The sequence below is a fragment of the Eretmochelys imbricata genome, chromosome 28, assembly GCF_965152235.1.
Source record: "Eretmochelys imbricata isolate rEreImb1 chromosome 28, rEreImb1.hap1, whole genome shotgun sequence".
NCBI lineage: Eukaryota > Metazoa > Chordata > Testudines > Cheloniidae > Eretmochelys > Eretmochelys imbricata.
In genome coordinates this window covers 4,362,030-4,381,579 of record NC_135599.1, presented here as the reverse complement: position 1 = coordinate 4,381,579, position 19,550 = coordinate 4,362,030, and the positions used below count along the sequence as shown (strand labels likewise).

The 19,550-nt window shown below is 50.7% G+C and overlaps 2 protein-coding genes across 2 annotated transcripts in view; both read left to right on the top strand.

The window, feature by feature from the left end:
• The window catches only part of LOC144258246 (uncharacterized), a 640,730-nt gene that overhangs the window by 185,347 nt on the left and 435,833 nt on the right, over positions 1-19,550 (top strand). The gene's annotated exons all lie outside the window — the stretch shown is intronic.
• LOC144258325 (zinc finger protein 707-like) lies at positions 770-13,256 on the top strand. Its single transcript, XM_077806808.1, has 5 exons — positions 770-910; positions 6,481-6,569; positions 7,262-7,388; positions 12,301-12,414; positions 12,661-13,256. Exons 2-5 carry the CDS (start codon positions 6,528-6,530, stop codon positions 12,750-12,752), a joined length of 375 nt encoding a protein of 124 aa, XP_077662934.1. The 5' UTR covers positions 770-910; positions 6,481-6,527; the 3' UTR covers positions 12,753-13,256.

Genomic DNA, 19,550 nt, shown 5'->3' with positions numbered 1-19,550 from the left:
ACAAATCGCTGCGGATAAAACGTGGGGGGGGGGAGGAAAATCCCGCCCCCGCCACGGGAGGGGAGTTTCAATGGACATGTGAGGAGGAGGGAGAGACGGGGGGGATCAGGGGAGACGAGAGAGCGGATCAGTGGGGGGTGGGGGGGAAGTTTACAACCACGTGGGAGCTACCGAGAGGGAAAAGGGGAAAACTGGGGGGCATTTGTGCCCGTGGGGGGGGGAAGGGGATCCAATTAACTCCCCCGCCGCCCCCCACTTCCCCCCCGGGAATTTCCTGGCTGCACAGAGACAGTTCAATCCCCACCCCCCGCAACTCCGGCTTCTCCTCCCAACACCCCCTAATAGACCCCGCCCGCCGCGCCCCATTCTCTGCCCCCCCCAATCCCAGCCGTGCCGGGGGCAGAGAGTCACTTTCCTGCCCCCCCACCAGCGCTCCCCCACCGCGGGGTCTCCCACTCACCGGGTCGGGGGCGGGCAGAGCCAGGGGCTGGTCCCAGCTGGAGAAAGCCCCCCCCGGCCGAGCACGGGGGGTTAATGACGGCCCCCCCAGCACAGACAGGGAGGGGAGCCGCAGCTGCTCCCCCTACAGATCCGACACGAGGCAGCGCCTGGTCTGCTCCAAGCCCCGCCCCCAGGCGCTGCCCCCGCCCCCGGTTTGCTCCAGGCCCCGCCCCCAGGCGCTGCCCCGCCCCCGGTTTGCTCCAGGCCCCGCCCCCAGGCGCTGCCCCGCCCCCGGTCTGCTCCAGGCAACGGCCCCCGGGGGCTGCCTCGTGTCGGGTCTCTCGGAGGTGCAGCTGCGGCTCCCCTCCGTGGTCTGTGCTGGGGGGCCCGTCATTAACCCCCCCGTGCTCGGCCGGGGGGGGCTTTCTCCAGCTGGGACCAGCCTCTGGCTCTGCCCGCCCCCGACCCGGTGAGTGGGAGACCCCGCGGGGGGGGAGCGCTGGTGGGGGGGCAGGAAAGTGACTCTCTGCCCCCGGCACGGCTGGGATTGGGGGGGGCAGAGACTGGGGCCCGGCGAGCGGGGTCTATTAGGGGGTGTTGGGAGGAGAAGCCGGAGTTGCGGGGGGTGGGGATTGAACTGTCTCTGTGCAGCCAGGAAATTCCCGGGGCAGGGAAGGGAGGGGACGTGTCCCCCATGGGGCTGCCCCCGATCCCCGCTTCCGAGTCCCACTTGCTGCCCCCAACTGCCGCACCGTTGCCCCCAGCCCCCACCTGCCCATCCCCCACTGCCGCCCCCTCCCCTCCCCCAGGGAGCCCTCCAGCTCCCCCCCCCGCCCCCTCCAGTCAGCCCCTCAGAGGGCTCCCTGCTGCCCAGGTGAACGGGGGCGGGTCGGGGGGGGGACCATCACTCTCTGTTTATGTATTGGACAGGCTGAATTTTATATGACAAACGGTCCCCCTTTTCCAGCTAGTTCTTTAATAGCCACATAAAAGCCCCCCCGGTCTTGGCGTTTATCCCATGTTCTCAGTTGCGTAGTTTGTGACACGTTTTCTCTGCACGTCTCAAAGATTGATTAAAAAGTTTGCCCCACTTTTACTCTAGTTATCTACTTCTAATTGAATATGCCCCTGAGAGCTTTCCCTGTCTCTGTAATTATAAATTATGACGAAAATCTCAGATTTACACCTTTCCTCAGATTCCTGAATATGGATGTAAAACGTTTGCCAACGTTGCCCATTTCCGCTCTATTCATTGACCAAATAGTGGTGGGAAATACACTCAGCTTTGACCTCTGTGACGAAGTGGGACTGTTCTTAATGTTTCCTCTGAATAGTGTGAGGGTGCCTCAGTTTCCCCTATGAAGTTCTTAAATATCTAGGGGGTGGGATAAGGGTGTATGATCATTGCATAGCCCTAGAGGGCATGTGTGTGCAGGAGTCTGGACACAGAGAATGGCCAACACCCTGTTTCCTGGCCACTGATGGCCTGGGCCCTTCCCCCCTGCAAGGTGAGAGCTAAAGGGTTGGAGAACAAAGGAATCAGGTGACCTCCTGGCCCCGGAAAGGAACAAAGCCCAGAGGAGGAGGGGCTGGAGGGAGTTTCAGTTTGGGGCTGGCTGGGACATGGAGTGAAGGGCAGACGTGGTTGTCTGGCTCACTGCCCCCCCCCCCGAAAATGGCCCCAGCTGAGGGGTCCTGTTCTCTGCACCTGCAAGCTCTGTTTTAGACCATGTTTCTGTCATCTAATAAAAGTTCTATTTTACTGGCTGGCTGAGAGTCACGTCTGACTGCGGAGTTGGGGTGCAGGACCCTCTGGCTTCCCCAGGAGCCCTGCCTGAGCCGACTCGCTGTGGGAAGTGCACGGAGGGGCAGAGGCGTGTGAATGGTCCGAGGTCAGACCCAGGAAGGTGGAAGCTGTGTGAGCTGTGTGTCCTGAAGGCAGGCTGCTCACAGAAAGGAAAGGAGTACTTGTGGCACCTTAGAGACTAACCAATTTATTTGAGCATGAGCTTTCGTGAGCTACAGCTCACTTCATCGGATGCATACCGTGGAAACTGCAGCAGACTTTATATATACACAGAGAATATGAAACAATACCTCCTCCCACCCCACTGTCCTGCTGGTAATAGCTTATCTAAAGTGATCATCATTTGGGCCATTTCCAGCACAAATCCAGGTTTTCTCACCCTCCACCCCCCCACACAAATTCACTCTCCTGCTGGTGATAGCCCATCCAAAGTGACAACTCTCTTCACAATGTGCATGATAATCAAGTTGGGCCATTTCCTGCAGAAATCCAGGTTCTCTCACCCCTTGAGGAATTCCACCATGATTTCAACAATTTCCATCCCACCATCAACCTCAGCCTGGTCCAGTCCACACAAGAGATCCATTTCCTGGACACTACAGTGCTAATAAACAATGGTCACATAAACACCACCCTATACCGGAAACCTACTGACCACTATTCCTACCTACATGCCTCCAGCTTTCACCCTGACCACACCACACGATCCATTGTCTACAGGCAAGCTCTGCGATACAACCGCATTTGCTCCAACCCCTCAGACAGAGACAGACACCTACAAGATCTCTACCAAGCATTCTTACAACTACAGTACCCACCTGCGGAAGTAAAGAAACAGATTGATAGAGCCAGAAGAGTTCCCAGAAGTTACCTACTACAGGACAGGCTTAACAAAGAAAATAACAGAACGCCACTAGCCGTCACCTTCAGCCCCCAACTAAAACCCCTCCAACGCATTATTAAGGATCTACAACCTATCCTAAAGGATGACCCAACGCTCTCACAAATCTTGGGAGACAGGCCAGTCCTTGCCTACAGACAGCCCCGCAACCTGAAGCAAATACTCACCAACAACCACATACCACACAACAGAACCACTAACCCAGGAACTTATCCTTTCAACAAAGCCCGTTGCCAACTGTGCCCACATATCTATTCAGGGGACACCATCACAGGGCCTAATAACATCAGCCACACTATCAGAGGCTCGTTCACCTGCACATCCACCAATGTGATATATGCCATTATGTGCCAGCAATGCCCCTCTGCCATTTACATTGGTCAAACTGGACAGTCTCTACGTAAAAGAATAAATGGACACAAATCAGATGTCAAGAATTATAACATTCATAAACCAGTCGGAGAACACTTCAATCTCTCTGGTCACGCAATCACAGACATGAAGGTCGCTATCTTAAAACAAAAAACTTCAAATCCAGACTCCAGCGAGAAACTGCTGAATTGGAATTCATTTGCAAATTGGATACTATTAATTTAGGCTTAAATAGAGACTGGGAGTGGCTAAGTCATTATGCAAGGTAGCCTATTTCCCCTTGTTTTTTCCTACCCCCCCCCCCCCAGATGTTCTGGTTTAACTTGGATTTAAACTTGGAGAGTGGTCAGTTTGGATGAGCTATTACCAGCAGGAGAGTGAGTTTGTGTGTGTATGGGGGTGGGGGGGTGAGAAAACCTGGATTTGTGCTGGAAATGGCCCACCTTGGTTATCATGCACATTGTAGGGAGAGTGGTCACTTTGGATGAGCTATTACCAGCAGGAGAGTGAGTTTGTGTGTGTGGTTTTTGGGAGGGGGGTGAGGGGGTGAGAGAACCTGGATTTGTGCAGGAAATGGCCCAACTTGATTATCATGCACATTGTGAAGAGAGTTGTCACTTTGGATGGGCTATCACCAGCAGGAGAGTGAATTTGTGTGGGGGGGTGGAGGGTGAGAAAACCTGGATTTGTGCTGGAAATGGCCCAACTTGATGATCACTCTAGATAAGCTATTACCAGCAGGACAGTGGGGTGGGAGGAGGTATTGTTTCATATTCTCTGTGTATATATAAAGTCTGCTGCAGTTTCCACGGTATGCATCCGATGAAGTGAGCTGTAGCTCACGAAAGCTCATGCTCAAATAAATTGGTTAGTCTCTAAGGTGCCACAAGTACTCCTTTTCTTTTTGCGAATAAAGACGAACACGGCTGTTACTCTGAAACCTGCTCCCAGAAAGGAGACTTCCCCAGAGTCCTGCCTGGCTTCATGGGGAGCAGTTCCAGAGCATCGCCCAGGGACTCCGTGACAACCTCCTATCAACAAGTGCTATAAAATCCCTCTCATTTTCCACTTTCCTCTCTATAATTTGCATAAATGGATCCAAAATCCCTCAGATTTCCACCCTTTCTCTTTCATTTCTGAACACTGATCTCAAATCTCAGGTTTCCTTCTTACGATGTCATTATCAAATGTCAATTAAAAATCCTCTTGGGTTTGGGGCTGTTCCCCATGTCTGTAAATCCCAGCAACTTGTCCTTCCTTGGGGGGAACCTGTCGCCCTGAGTCCTTCTCCATCCTGGTTGGGAAATTAATCCCCCTGCAACAATGATCATCTTTCCCTCTCCTTTGAGAATCCTTTGTTCCCTCCTTTCTCTCTGTTAAAAATGTCTGCTGATAAAAGAGACTAGCCATATATTCAATACCCATCAAAGCCAGGGGCCTCCCCCTGTTTGGGGGATGGGTGGTTCCCAGTTGGTAACAGGAGAGTTGGCTGGACCCTTTTCTTTTCTCCAGCTGGCACGGGATGAGGAGGTCCCTCTGAGTGCAGCGTGGGTCCAGAAGTATCCCAAACCCCATGACAAAGAGTCTCCGTGAGGGGGGGCTTCCCACAGTGCAAAGCTGTAGCCAACTCTGGGGTGGATCCATGGTGGCCATTATTTGCTAGTGACAGAGTATGGAAATGTCTTACTTATTTTGGCCCTCCATGGCTTCCCTTCTCCTTTTAAAGAGGCGTCCCCCCGGGCTCCCTCTGCCTGTGTGACTGGCCAGCAGGGGGTGGTGATAACTTTCTGTCCACTTGTCAGACACTGTGAGGGAACACTGTTGCTGGGGGAGGCAGGTGTCTGTGAGGGGAGATTGCAGCGGGAGCTGAAGGGACATTGTTGTAGGGGGAGGCCTCTGGGTGGCTGGGCAGGGGGGACCCTAGCCAGGATGGTGGTTTCTGGAGGGTTTGGGGTTTCGGGGGGTAGTTCTGATGGGCCCAGCCCTAAGGCTATGGGTCCTGGAGGTGGGTCTTGCTGGGGGCCTGTTGGCTGCAGACCAGTGGGGGTGGGGGTCTCTTGGGCAGGTGGGGCAGGGGATTAGACGCTGCCTGGTGCTGTGCCAGGGGCTCTGTCTGGGATTGCCCAGCTGGCTCCTGGGACCATTGCCATGCCCAGTGCACAGAGCTGTGGTGGGGCGGTCCCTGGCGCAGAGTGAGGGGTCCTCCTGTAAAGCGTCAGGGGGTCCTGCTGGGAGGAGGAGGGGGTCCCAGGCAAATGTCCTGGCAGATCCTGGTGGAGGGCAGGTGGGCATCCTAGGCAGGCAATGGGGAAATCCCAGGCAGGCAGTGAAGGACTATAAAATGACTCTACACAAACAGCCTCCCACCCCATTTCTCCTGCCATTTGCAGGAGCAAATCCAGCCATGGGGGAGCAAACAACCCAGGAATGAGAGTTTCCTAGCAGACAGGCATGGAGAGGGCACAGGGAAAAGGAGATAGAGAGACTGACAGGGTCCGTGGGATAAGAGTTTTGAAAGAGATTTCCAGCTCTCTCATCTGCCCAGACAGATGTATTACTGCAGTGTGGGGAGAATCACTTTCCTGTGGACAAGATGAGGATGAGAGAGAGGAAAACCCAGTTCCTGACTCCATGTCCCTCCTGCTGGGGTGTGGCTGCCGTGGGGTCAGTGTCAGAGGGAATCCTCGAAAGGGACTCCTTTGGTTCTGCTTTTTTCTAGGATTGCGTTCAGAGACTTTGTTTTGGGATGCGGGAGGGAGAAAGGAGTTTAAAAGTGTGTCTGTGGGCTTAGCCTGGCGGGAGGGGCCAGGTCTCTGCTGTAATCCAGAGATTGAGCATTTTCTCAGCACGGCAGAATCTCGGATCTCGCTCTGCAAGGAAAGAGCCTGGGGGAAGCGTGATGTGAAATGAACTAATGCCCGTTCCCAAACCTCCACAACGGCCCTTCTCTCCCGATCAGGCTGCAGAACGACGCTCACGTTTCGTTCCGGTTCATCCCGTCCTCCCATGGGACAGGGGAGCGACATGGCTGCAGGGGGGCCAGCTCAGGTAGGGATTATTGGGGGGGTTCTGATTTGTTCCTGCAGGAGGGAGAGGGACAGCAAATACACGGGAGAGGGGAAGGTTTGCACCGTCTGGTTTGGAGGTTGGAGCGGGGCAGGAAATGCACAGGGTGGAGAAAGGGAGGAGACCAGGGGGTGGCAGACCTGCTGGGAGTTGTTTAATAAGTGGCCTAGATTCTTGGAACAGACCCATGAGTTTCGGAGGTGGAAATGCTCCAATTTGGTGAACAGAAAATAAGCCACGTAGATGGGGCTGGGAAAAAGGACCAGACTCGTAGTGCTGGAGCCTGACCCAACTAACCAGTGGGTGCCTTGAAATATGAAGGGGGAAGCCACCAGTCAGGCTTAGGGGAGATTCTCCTGCCTCATATCCAGCTCCTCACAAGCAGGAGGGTGTTGGGCTTCCTACAAGAGATCTCTCCCTAGACCCTGCTTGGGGCAGCATCTCCGGTATCAGTCTGTGTCTAGTAGGTGTGTGATGGATCTGCTGGGAGAGAGGAGGGGTGTCTCTTCGCCCCCTCCCCCTGGTGTTTCCTGGGTGCTCTGAGCGGGGTGGGGGTGGGACTCTGTTGGCTGCGGTCCACCCAGAGTTTCCGTTTGATTGGCTCCTCTCCCCCACAAATAGTGGGGCTGTGAGTGGGGCAGCAGGTCCTGAGTGGGGGGCTCTTGCTCTTTCAGGGGCTGGTGACCTTCGAGGAGGTGGCTGTGTATTACACCAGGGAAGAGTGGGCTCTGCTGGACCCCGCTCAGAGAGCCCTCTCCAGAGACGTCATGCAGGAGACCTGTGAGACTGTGACCTCGCTGGGTAAGGGTTCCTGTCCCCTCGGTTCTTGGACGGGGAACGGAAGAGATGAGGTTCACGCCACCCCCACAATGCCACCTCTGCTCTGTCCTGTTCCAGCATTACCCCAGCATGCCAGTGACACACACACGACCAGAGACCCTCCCCTGCTGCTGAACGCTGTGGGAAGAGAGCACAGGAGCAGAATCGCACAGTGTCAAATATCTCCTGTTTGCACAAGTAAAACGGGGGGTTAGGTCCAGCATAACAAACAGAAGCTTCCTACCCTTGGCCTTCTCTCAAACCCTGAGCCTTCTCCACCCAGACCAGAATGTGCTTGGGGTGTAAGAAGCAGGCTGCTGGGGTCAGAGCGGCTGGTCCAGGGTTACTGATCACACAGACCTTGAATGGTGGCTGGGGGAATCCAGACAAGGGAGCTCCAGCAGCAGAGCATTGAAACTCAGCCAGGATTAGAGATGACACAACTCCTCACTGCTCCGGATTGCCCCGTGCATGGGACAATGGCCTCGGTTGTTGGTGAAAATCCTTGAGACCTGGAGAGTTGCTCCCCCCATCCCCATGTGCAATAGCCACAATCTCTCTTCTCTGCAGACTTGGTTTTTTGAGTCCTTCATTCCTGAAGTCACATGACCCCGATTCTTATTTTTCACATTCTGCTTTTCTAGACTATTTAGAGTCTGTTGCTTCTGAATGATAGTTTCTAATTTCCCAGTGTTCTCCACACCCAGGGATTTTCCTACTCCCTCCCATTGCACTGGACTCACTAGGTTCCCTGGTATTTAAGAATGGCCACACTGGGACAGACCAAAGGTCCATCTAGCCCAGTGTCCTGTCTTCCGACAGTGACCAGCGCCAGGTGTCCCAGAGGGAATGAACAGAACAGGGAATCATGAAGTGATTCATCTCCTGTCACCCATTCACAGCTTATGACAAACAGAAGTTAGGGACACCATCCCTGCCCATCCTGGCTAATAACCAGTCATGGACCTGTCCTCAATAGATTTCTCATGGTGTTTTTTTTTTTTTTTTTTTTTTTGTAACCCTATTCTAATCTTGGCCTTCACAACGTCCTCTGGCAAGGAGTTCCCCAGGTTGACTGTGCGTTGTTTGAAGAAATACTTCCTTTTGTTTCTTATAAACCTGCTGCCTATTAATTTGATTGGGTGATTCCTAGTCCTTGTGTTCTGAGAAGGAGTAAATAACACTTCCTTCTTTACTTTCTCCACAGCAGACATGCTTTTATAGACCTCTCTCATATGCCCTCTTGTCTCTTTTCCAAGCTGAAAAGTCCCAGTCTTACATATCTCTCCTCATACAGAAGCTGTTTCATACTCCTAGTCCAGGTTTTTTTTGCCCTTTTCTGAACCTTTTCCAATTGTAATGTATCTTTTTTGAGATGGGCCGACCACATCTGCACACAATATTCAAGATGTGGGCGTACCATGGATTTATATAGAGGCAAGTTATGTACTGTCTTATTATCTATCCCTTTCTTAATGATTCCCAACACCCTGTTCGCTTTTTGACTGCCTCTGCACCCTGAGTGGATGTTTTCAGAGAACTATCGACAATGACTCCAAGATCCCTCTCTTGAGTGGAAACAGCTAATGTAGACCCCATCATTTTATATGTATAATTGGGATTATGCTTTCCAATGGGCTGCACTAGGTGCTATCCTGACATCTAGGACTGCTGAGATCCTGCATTCAGTGATATCCCTGCCCTTCCTGTTCCCTTTCTCCACTGAACCCCACCAGCCCATTCTTAGCAGCTTCCCCAGGACTCTCTCTCATTGTGTCTGGACCTCTCTCTCTCTGCAAGAAGCAGTTCCAGGGAGACTTGTCCTCTGTCTGGAGTCTTCAACTTCTGGGACATGGATTTACTTTCTCTGTGTTTTAGGAGATGCTTTGAAATTGAGTGTCTGTGACATTAACCACAGTGCAATCTTGACTGGTTGAACAGCTGTTTCCCCTCAGTTGCCCAAGCTGGGGTGGCTTTTACACTGCTTTACTGTGAGAACAGCCACTCCTGGGCAGTTAACATCCAGTCTCCAGCATGTAACTCGCTCCCAGCTACACAGTATTGAGCGCTGTTAGTCAGCGACTCACGAATTACAGTGCACCACAGGAGAAGCCCAGAAAATTCTCTGGTCCCGGACTTTTGTGCATCTTTCACTGTCCAGCACACTACTGAACGACGCAAGGTCATATGAAGTCTGTCATTTCATCAGTGGAAAATGACACGTGCCAGCCTTGTTATCCCAAATGGATTTTCCAACACACTTTAGTCCCAACACACTGGTTAGATGAAACAATAAAATGAGATGGCTAAGTACCGGCAAAAAACCATATTAATTGACTACAGGTAATGAGGTATAAAAGCCAGAATTGTTTACAAAAGAAATGCAAGATAAAACCCAAACTAACATCTAAGTTAACAAGCTAAAACGGATACAAAGCAAATGTTTCTCTCACCCTATCCAGAGACAGGCTGGCTGTCCTTTCAGCCAGAAGTCCCCCTAATTCGCCCCTGCTGCCAAGTTCAGTTTCTTCAGGAGCTGTCATGAGCAGAGGAAAAGGGGGAGAGAGAGAGTCTCAAGCATTTTCCTCCCCTCTTTTTATAATTCAGTCCTTTGTATGACAAACAACTTCAGTTCTCAGCTGAGTCATGGTGACCGGCTGTCTGTTGTAGATATGAGCTTCAAGTGGTCCCTGTGAAGGAATGTAAAAGTCTTCTTCACACCTTCCCCCTCCTGAAGAATGGCAATTTGACATATTTTAACAGGAGGATAATATTCTATAGATTATGCATTTTCAAATGATACCTCAAACAAGCCATACTATGTAAATAATTGATCATAGTTTTCTAGAAGAGTGAACATAGGGGTTGTGACAGGGTCAGGCCAGATGGCTAAGTAGGTCCCTTTCCCTTGGGTAAAGTAACAGAACAATCAGGAACCTTCTGGAGACCAGTAAGACAGGCTGATTAGAACACCTGCAACCAATCAAGAAGCTACTTGAATCAATTGAGGCAGGCTAATCAGGGCACCTGGGTTTTAAAAAGGAGCTCACTTCAGTTAGTGAGGTGTGTGTGAGGAGCAGGGAGCAAGGGGCATGAGGAGCTGAGAGTGAGAACATGGACTGTTGGAGGACTGAGGAGTACAAGCATTATCAGACACCAGGAGGAAGGTCCTATGGTGAGGATAAAGAAGGGGTTGGGAGGAGGCCATGGGGAAGTAGCCCAGGGAGTTGTCGCTGTCGCAGAGCTGTTCCAGGAGGCAGTCTAGACAGGTGCATTCCACAGGGCCCTGGGCTGGAGCCCGGAGTAGAGGGCGGGCCCGGGTTCCCCCCAAATCCTCCCAACTCCTGGTCAGACCCAGGAGTCGTCAACCTGGACTGTGGGTTCAGAAAAATGGCCAAGCTGAGGGCTGCCGTGAAGCTGCAAGGTGAGCAAATCCGCCAATAAGCGCAAGACCCACCAAGGTAGAGCAGGAACTTTGTCACAGGGGACAGACTGTGCCTGTCTGTGTGTGTTCCCAGCAGGTATGTGGGTATTTCAATCCCTCATAAGCAGAGTGCTCAGCATCTTCAGGGACCCAGGGAGCTGGTCCTGGGAATTCACTGGTTTACTAGGTGTGACACTGTAGGGAATTGTGAGACTCTTTAATAATAATAATAATAAAATACCAATATGATGAAATTGCAATGAATCATGCTAGATATGCCATGTAAGGTGTCAGTGAAAATGCTATGATTTTCCAAGTATGATCATTTTGTTTCTATGTTTTGTACCACCTTTGTGTTGTGAGTTATAGACATGTAGGGTATATCTGTATTTCCAGACTTGTGCAGTGTTTCTGGGTGACACCCCCGGACAGACTGGCATCAGCACTGCGGAGCCTCTTCACTGGCCTGTCAAGGGTCATCAGCTGTACAATGAGCCCATGAAAAGAACCAAGGGGATACACCTATTGAGTCAGCAAGACATGCAGGGGTATGCCTGTGTACTGAGAACTCCAGGGCTTTTCCATGCCATGTGCTGTGAAGCTTGTGTTTGGGACACAGGAAGTAGAAGCCACAAGGCAAAGGGAATAGAAAGGGCAGCTGCATCATCTTCATTTTCTCTTCAATCCCTCTTCCTACCTCTGGAGCAACTTCTCTGCAAACTGAAGCCTTGAACAAAGGACTGAATGACCCATCCAAGCTGTGGATGTGTTCCAGACGGACTTTCAAGCCAGGAACTCACCAATACTGTGAAGAACCCGATATATAGATTTCTGAATGTATCTGACCTTTGCTTCTTTCCTTTAGTTTAGAGGCTAAAGGATTGGCTGGCAGCCTGGTATTTTGGGTAAGATCCAAACCTTTTTTTTAAGGTCAGGCTTGACAAAGCCCTGGCTGGGATGATTTAATTGGGGATTGGTCCTGCTTTGAGCAGGGGGTTGGACTAGATGACCTCCTGAGGTCCCTTCCAAGCCTGAGATTCTATGATTCAAACCTGTGCTGACCTGGTAATATGGCTGACCCTTTGGGGTCAGAACATTGTGTTTCTGTGACCAGAATTTTTAAATAAGCTCTCACTGTACCGAACATAGGTGCTGATTGGGAGTCAGAGAACTGGAATGCAATAAAGGGGGCTGTGTTCTCTTTTGCTGCTTCTCAATAACCAGTGTGGGGGATCAGAAGCAGAGTTTGTGAGTGGTCGGTGATTTTAACTTCAGTGTTAGCCATCAGTTCTGGGAGCATCTGCTCTCCCTTTTTTAGCCTGCCCTGACCTTAGCGTTTTCAGTCAGGACTCCCCAAGGCACACCAGGTCACACGAAGCACTGAAGTTAAATTAATAGAATGTTTTGTTTTTTTTATGACAAAGTCTTATGCAATCACCTGAACTCCTTTGTTTTCTTTCATCTGAGCAGGGTTTCCCATTTCCAAACCTGATGTGTTTTCCCAGCTGGAACAAGGGGAAGAGCCATGGGTCTCAGAGCTCCAGGGTTCAGAGGAAAGACAGACCCTGAGAGCTCCCTGCAATGGTGAGGAAACATGAAACCAACTCAGAATCTGTAAGTGCCTGAAGGAAACCTATGGGATGCCCTACGAAGCCCTTGGGAGGTCACTCAGTTCATTATTGTCTCTAGCAGGGGTCATAACCTCAGGGTAACTATAGCTCATGGCTTCCTGTAGATCCTAGCAGACATCAGGCAGTAGCTTCCTCCCTTCCCCCCATGAATTTGATGGGATGTGAAGGCTGAATTGATCCCCTCCTCTCTCCCATTTAGGAGAAGTGTTTGGAGGAGTTCAGTTCCTGTTTTTATTTGACCTCTCTCCAGCACTTTTTTTCCTACATCAGACTCGCTATGCCTGGAGATGAAAGTGTCAAAAACCTGGAAGGGGAATTCAGATGGATCCCAAGCACCGTGTGATCATTTGGAGTTTAAATCCCAGGTTCCATCAATTGGTAAAGCCACTTCTGGCAAGGGGGCTGTTTTGTCCCCCATTATGGGGGATGCTAGGTTACTAAAAAATTTTAAATAACCTAACTAATTCTATGGCATGGGGAATGGTCCCCTTCATGATGCAGATGTTGAGGAAATAGAAGTGGGTTTTTTATTGAATTTATCCTTTGTAGGTGCTAAAAACAAGTGTATGAAATGAAATCAGTGTTGGAAATCTAACAGCTGCAGAAAAATAGCTAGTTTTGAAGAGAAACTCCAGCTCTGATAACTAACAGGCCTGTATCCAGTCCCTTGCCTGGATTTGTGCCACCAAATTAAAGAAAAGCTGGGCATGTTTCAGGAAGCCATTCCTCACTAACACTGCTGAGATTTTGAGTGCTTTTGTAAAGGATTCTACTTCAGAGAAGTGTACATTTACCCTAACCAAGGCCAAGGATTTGGAAAGAACTGGGGTTGAATGAGTACAAGCTCCGTTCTTGGTTTCCATCCCAGTAAAAGAAGCTATGGTGACCAAAGACCCAAGGAAAATTGTTTGTTTGTACAACTCACTGATTACAGATCCAAAGCATGCCAGGGTTAGATTGAGAACAATCATCCTTCACCATTTGGATCCAAAGAGAGAGAGTGCTTCATAGGACATTCCCTCCTCGTGGATTCCAAACTGGGTGCCTGATTGGGTAATGTCAAAGTCAGATTCAGGACTCACATAATTTGTCAGACCACTCTGTTTATCAGCAAAGCACTTTGCCAATGGACCCAGATATGTGAGCCCCCTGCAAAGGCTCAAGCTAACTTGTTTATACAGATAAGCCAATTGAACATAAGAGACAAAATGAAGCAGCAACTGACAAATATACATACATATCTTACTTGCATACTAATGTTTACCAATCTCCCAGCTCAGTAGGAGCTGTAAGTTAATTAGTTTGAGGACCCATTGTCTCACACTCCTTAATGTTTCTCTTCTTGACAACTATATTTCAACAAACCCTTCAAGTAGCATTTCTTTAATGAATTCTAATTTCAATATAATTCATTCTATTTTCACAGAAACCAAGACTTTCAGGCTGTGGAAATGATGGTAACCAATGAGGCAAGGAACGTGTCCGGTTCCAATTTCAGACTTCCAGATACTCGCATGTTGAGTCCTGATTCTCTGGTTTTGTGTCTGATGCTCCGGCTTCACAATAAAGCTGATGTTGGCACAGCTGCCCCAATGTAGCTGCACTGGTGTAGCATGCTATTACAGATGCTCTAAGCCAATGGGAGAGATCTCTCCCGTCGGACTTCATTAGTCCAGCCCCCTCAAGCTATATGTCCTGCTGACGTAGCGCTATCTACACAGGGCGTTAGGGCTGTGTAACTACATTGCTCAACTCTGGATTTTTCACACCCCTGAGCAATATAGTTATACCGATAAATGCCTTTAGTGTAGGACAGTTTTCTCTTGTGTTTTATGCATTTACATCCCTTCTCCTCTACCTCCTCCTACTTTGAAAGATTAAAAAGTGTGAAAAGAGAGATTTTTTTTTTCCTCGTGATGCAAACATTCCCACATAGGAGACCCCTTCCACCAACACACATGGCAGAAGAACCAGCGATATATGAACTCAGAGAATTGGTTGGGACCTACGTTGGGACAAACCAGAACTAGAGCCAGGGTTGGGTTGTTGGCAACGGGGATTAAAAGAAAATGAACTCATATGACAAGAATTTGAGCTCTTTGAATATGTTATTGTTTCCAATGAAAATGAATTTATTGGTTAAAGAGTAGGAGATTAATTGTGTGATAATCTGAATCACTTTGTAAAACAAAATGTCTCCTTTTTCATTTTGTTAGTCATACAGGAAGTGACAGGTGATCTTGAAAAGTTAATTTGCTTTAATTTACCCCCGTAGTGTAAAGAGTTCTGGTAGAAAACCTCACTCCAATGGTTGGGGTGGAAGAATGTGTGTGAGAGTGTATAAGTGAATATTGGCCCAGTATAGATTTTAAATTTTTGTGTTTCAAATAGAACTTATTTTGCTTAGTTTCAAAGTCTATTTCTAGTGAAAGCAAAATTATTCGAAGAGACAATTTGTAGAAGTTTTTACAAGTTCTTACACTTAGACTGTAAGGATCACTGACTTCCCCACTTCTCTAATTTGCAAAGGAAAGTCATCTGTCGTAGGATGTGTTCAGCAGGTAGGAAAGTTGCAGTCCTCAACCACCAAGGAAAAGGCTGAAGTCCATTACCTTTTAGGTCAATAAGCCATCTAAAGTCTGGTCTATGCTGAAAAGCAATGTTGACGTAGCCACCTCTCTCAGGGGTGTGAAAAGTCCACTCCACTGAGAGAAGTAGTTAATGTGCCCTCAGCCCCAGTGTACACAGTGTTAGGTTGTCAGAAGAATACTTCCAGTGTTTGAAGTATAGACAGAGCCTGAGACAGACTGATCCCCTATGGGAAGTGAGTCATGACATGAATTCCAATTTTGACCCATTTCCCTATATGTGAGAGAGGTACTAGTATGGAGGGCTGAGCCAGCTGTCCGATCGCCTGGTTCCTCAACTGTAGCTAAAGCTCTTAGTACCCATCCACCCAAAGACTGAGAGAAATGGAGAGTTCCAACCATTGTTATTTTAGTATCTTATTGTTCCTTTCTCTGTTTTTTGTGCTGGTCTTTCTATTATATCAGGGTGTGAGGGTATAGCTCAGTTCATGTTGTGACAAAGCTCTGTCCTTGTCTCTATGGGTCCCACGTTTCCTGGTGGATTTTGCTAGCCTCAGAGGCTCGCTGTGACCCTCCACATAGCCCTTCTCTCTCTCTAGAGGCAAGGGCCACAGCTTACTGAGCCATCATAAGCCAGCAAGAGAGGTGAGGAGAAGCAACCCCGCCTCGCACAATCTCTGTTTCCCAGTATCCATGATTAATCAGGGAGGGGAGGGGAGGGGGGAGCCCAGGCCCGCCCTCTACTCTGGGCTCCAGCCCAGGGACCCTAATAGTAGCAGCTATGGTAGCTGACTTTTGGGAAATAGGACGTGTACAATTCCCTGGGCCGCTTCCCCACAGCAGCCCCCACTCAGTATCTCCTTCGCTGTTACCTCAGGGCCTCCTTCCTTGCATCTGATGTGGATTTGCACTGCTTGGTTCCTCCAACAGCACGGCTTCCTCCTACAGATCCTGACACATGGGCCTCACTGACGAACTGGGAGGCTTTTCACTAGTTCCAGCCAGGCCTTGATGGGCTTCAGGTGTTCCAATCAACCTAGCTATCTCCACTGCTTTCTAGAAGGATCTTAATTGGCCCAAGGTGTCTTGATTAACCTGAAACAACTGCCGTTTGGTTACCATGGTACCAAGGATTTGTTTAGTCTGGGGCTGAAATACCTGTTCCTCACTACTTAACTATAGCCGTCTTGCCTTGCCCCGTCGCAATGTGTGACAAAAGCTTATTGGTGCCAATTGGCAAAGGGGTCACTGTCATTCACAAGCAACTCCTGTCTCAGACCTGACAAATTCACCACACCTAGAACCCAGAGCAGGGGTGGTGGAATCTTCCAAACAGTGGGGGGGCCACCGGTGTCCGAACTGTGACACCCCATGACACCCCTTTCCCCCCAGCCCTCACTCACCCCGCCACTTCTCCCTGAGGCCACAATCTCACACCGCCCCTTCTCCCTGATGCCACCCCTCCCCCGGAGGCCACACCCACAGAACGCCTCTTCCCCCGAGGCTCCACCTTGTTCCCCCCTCCGTCGTCCGTTCTTAGGGCTGCTAAAAAGTGCTGGGCCCGTGGCCCTCTAAACCCCCCTCGTCCTGCACCCTGACACACAGCCAGGCAGGCAGCAGTGTGTGTGAGTGTGTGTATGTGACAGAGACTGCTGGGCTGTGCTGAGCCAGTGCGAGAAGTGGGGGCTGATGTCGGGGCTGTCCCGCTCCCCCTGACTCAGGACTGGGGTGTCCCCCTCCCCCTGACTCAGGACTGGGCTATCACGCTCCCCCGACTCAGGACTGGGGTGTCCCCCTCCCCCTGACTCAGGACTGGGGTGTCCCGCTCTCCCTGACTCAGGACTGGGGTGTCCCCCTCCCCCTGACTCAGGACTGGGGTGTCCCGCTCTCCCTGACTCAGGACTGGGGTGTCCCCCTCCCCCTGACTCAGGACTGGGGTGTCCCGCTCTCCCTGACTCAGGACTGGGGTGTCCCCGCTCCCCCTGACTCAGGACTGGGCTGTCCTGCTCCCCCTGACTCAGGACTGGGGTGTCCCCCTCCCCCTGACTCAGGACTGGTTGCTTCCAGCAGCTGTCTGAACTTAGGGACAGCGTGCCAACACACTCACTCTTCCACAACACACACGCTCCCCGAACACACACACTGTCGGTCCCCAACACACACACACTCTCTGCCCACCATGCCCACGGCAGCTGAAAAGCAGCTGGCAATCGAGTCGGGTGCCCATGGAACAATGGGATAGAGAAACCTGCCTCGTGTGGCTGCCCACGAGGCATTGCAAACCCTTCCCAAAGCACCCTGCGGCCAGTTGCACAGTGGGATAGCGACCCACAATGCACTGCTCTCTGTGGCAATCCAAGAGCTGCTAGCCTGGATGCGCTCCGGTGACACAAGCAGCCTAGCGTGGACATGCAACAGCGGCTTAATTAAAACGCTTTAACTAAAGCAGCATAACTCTGCCGTGTAGATGTAGCCTGGCTCCCACTGGGGTCAAGGATGCTCAGGCACTGAAACTAAAGAACCGCAACTTCCTCCGTAGTTAAGGAGTCCACCACCTTAACCACTCAGCCACAACTACTTGCTTTATAGAGCGCTCTCACGACCCTCTAGTTCTTTTCTCACTGAGTGATCGTTTCCAATTGTTTCCTCAGACCAGCGTCCACAACACACTCACTGCTGTGCTGTTGTGTAAGTGTGCCCAGGGCTGAACAAGAATTCCTGCTCGTTTCCCTTCTGGCTGGAGCATGAGGAGAGTGTGTTTGTGGCCAGTGATGTTGCTGTAGATTGTTGTAAAATTCCTGCCTCGATAATTCAGACAGTCCCTTTCCCGTCATATCCCCAGTACATCAGTGACTGTAATAGCAGGGGGCAGGTTTTCTGTGGGGCACAGAGCTTGGCCAGGGGGTTGGTGTCTCCTTCCTTTCCTCACCCTGGAGGAAACTCAGCTTTTCATTCCATCTTTAATGTGTCATGGAATAACAACGGCAGCATGAAGAAAGAGGCGGGCAGGGTGGGCCTCAGGGGAGGGGCACAGAGGTGCAAGTGGTGGGCAGGGCAGGACGGAGAGGCACGGGTGGCAGGCTGGGTGGGTCTCATGGGTAGGGCTGAGAGGTGGGAGCGGCGGCCATGGTGGGTCTCAGGGGAGGGGTCAGAGAGGTGTGGGTGGCGGACAGACCTTGGGGTAGGGGGCGGAGAGGAATGAGCAGCCGGCAAGGAGGCCTCGGGGAGAGAGGAGCGAGTGAAAGGTGGACCAGCAGGCCTCAGCCGAAGAGGCAGAGTGGGGTGGGAAGAAGTCCTCCTGTTAACCCAGTGCTATCTAGACCGGGATTAGGCTGATATAACTGCATTGCTCAGGGAAGGTAAAATTTTTAACACCCCAAAGTAATGTTGACACTGACTTAATTTTGTAGGATAGACCTGTCCAAAGAATCACACACACACCTTGGGAGTAAAACTTCACCCGCTTCTCTGCTTTACAGAATCGAAACACAAGAAACGCTTGTCAGGGCCCAGTGCGGGTTGGCAGGGAGTCAGGTGTGGGCAGACACCATACGTTAGCCAGAGGAAAGCACCACGGATTAGCTGGTTTAAGGCACCTGTCTTCTAAACAGGAGATCCTAAGTTCAACTCCCAGTAGTGGCTTTTGAGGCACCTGGTAATGGCTGCTATCAGAAGACAAATAACAGAGTTAGATGGACCTTTGATCTAGCCCAGTGTAGCTGTTCTTGTTGTTTAAATTACACTCAGAGGCACGGATAATAGAGTGACTGAAAGTTTGGGTGTTAAGAGCTGATAGGTCAGTGGTCCAGTCCCCTCGCAGATGACCCCCTCCTTCTGGGACAAGGGCAGGTCCGAGCTCTCACACCAAGTGGCTCATTGGGGCTGCCAGAATCTGTGGGCGGCTCACTCAGTTTACGCCGAGGGTTGAGTCCTGCTTTGTGCACCGTGTCTGAGAATGAAAATCCTTACTGAATGAGGGAGGCAACCTAGTGACAGAGGAGGTGGAAAAAGCTAATGTACACAATGCTTTTTTTGCCTCTGTCTTCACAAACAAGGTCAGCTCCCAGACTACTGCACGGGGCAGCACAGCATGGGGAGGAGGTGACCAGCCCTCTGTGGAGAAAGAGGTGGTTCGGGACTATTTAGAAAAGCTGGACGTGCACAAGTCCATGGGGCCGGACGAGTTGCATCCGAGAGTGCTAAAGGAACTGGCGGCTGTGATCGCCGAGCCATTGGCCATTATCTTTGAAAACTCGTGGCGAATGGGGGAAGGTGGGTGCTTTAATCGCTGTGCAGACATAACGTTAGGATACGTCTACAGTGCAATGAATCACCCACAGCTGGCCAGTGTCACATTAATCAGGATCGTGCGGCTTGGGCTGTAAAGTTGCAGTGTACAAATACAAAGAAACAAGAGCAAAAACCGGTTGCCTTTATAGCTAGATAGCTATAGATACATGGCAAATAGCAACAAGAATCAGCGTAGAGCTGGATCTAAAAA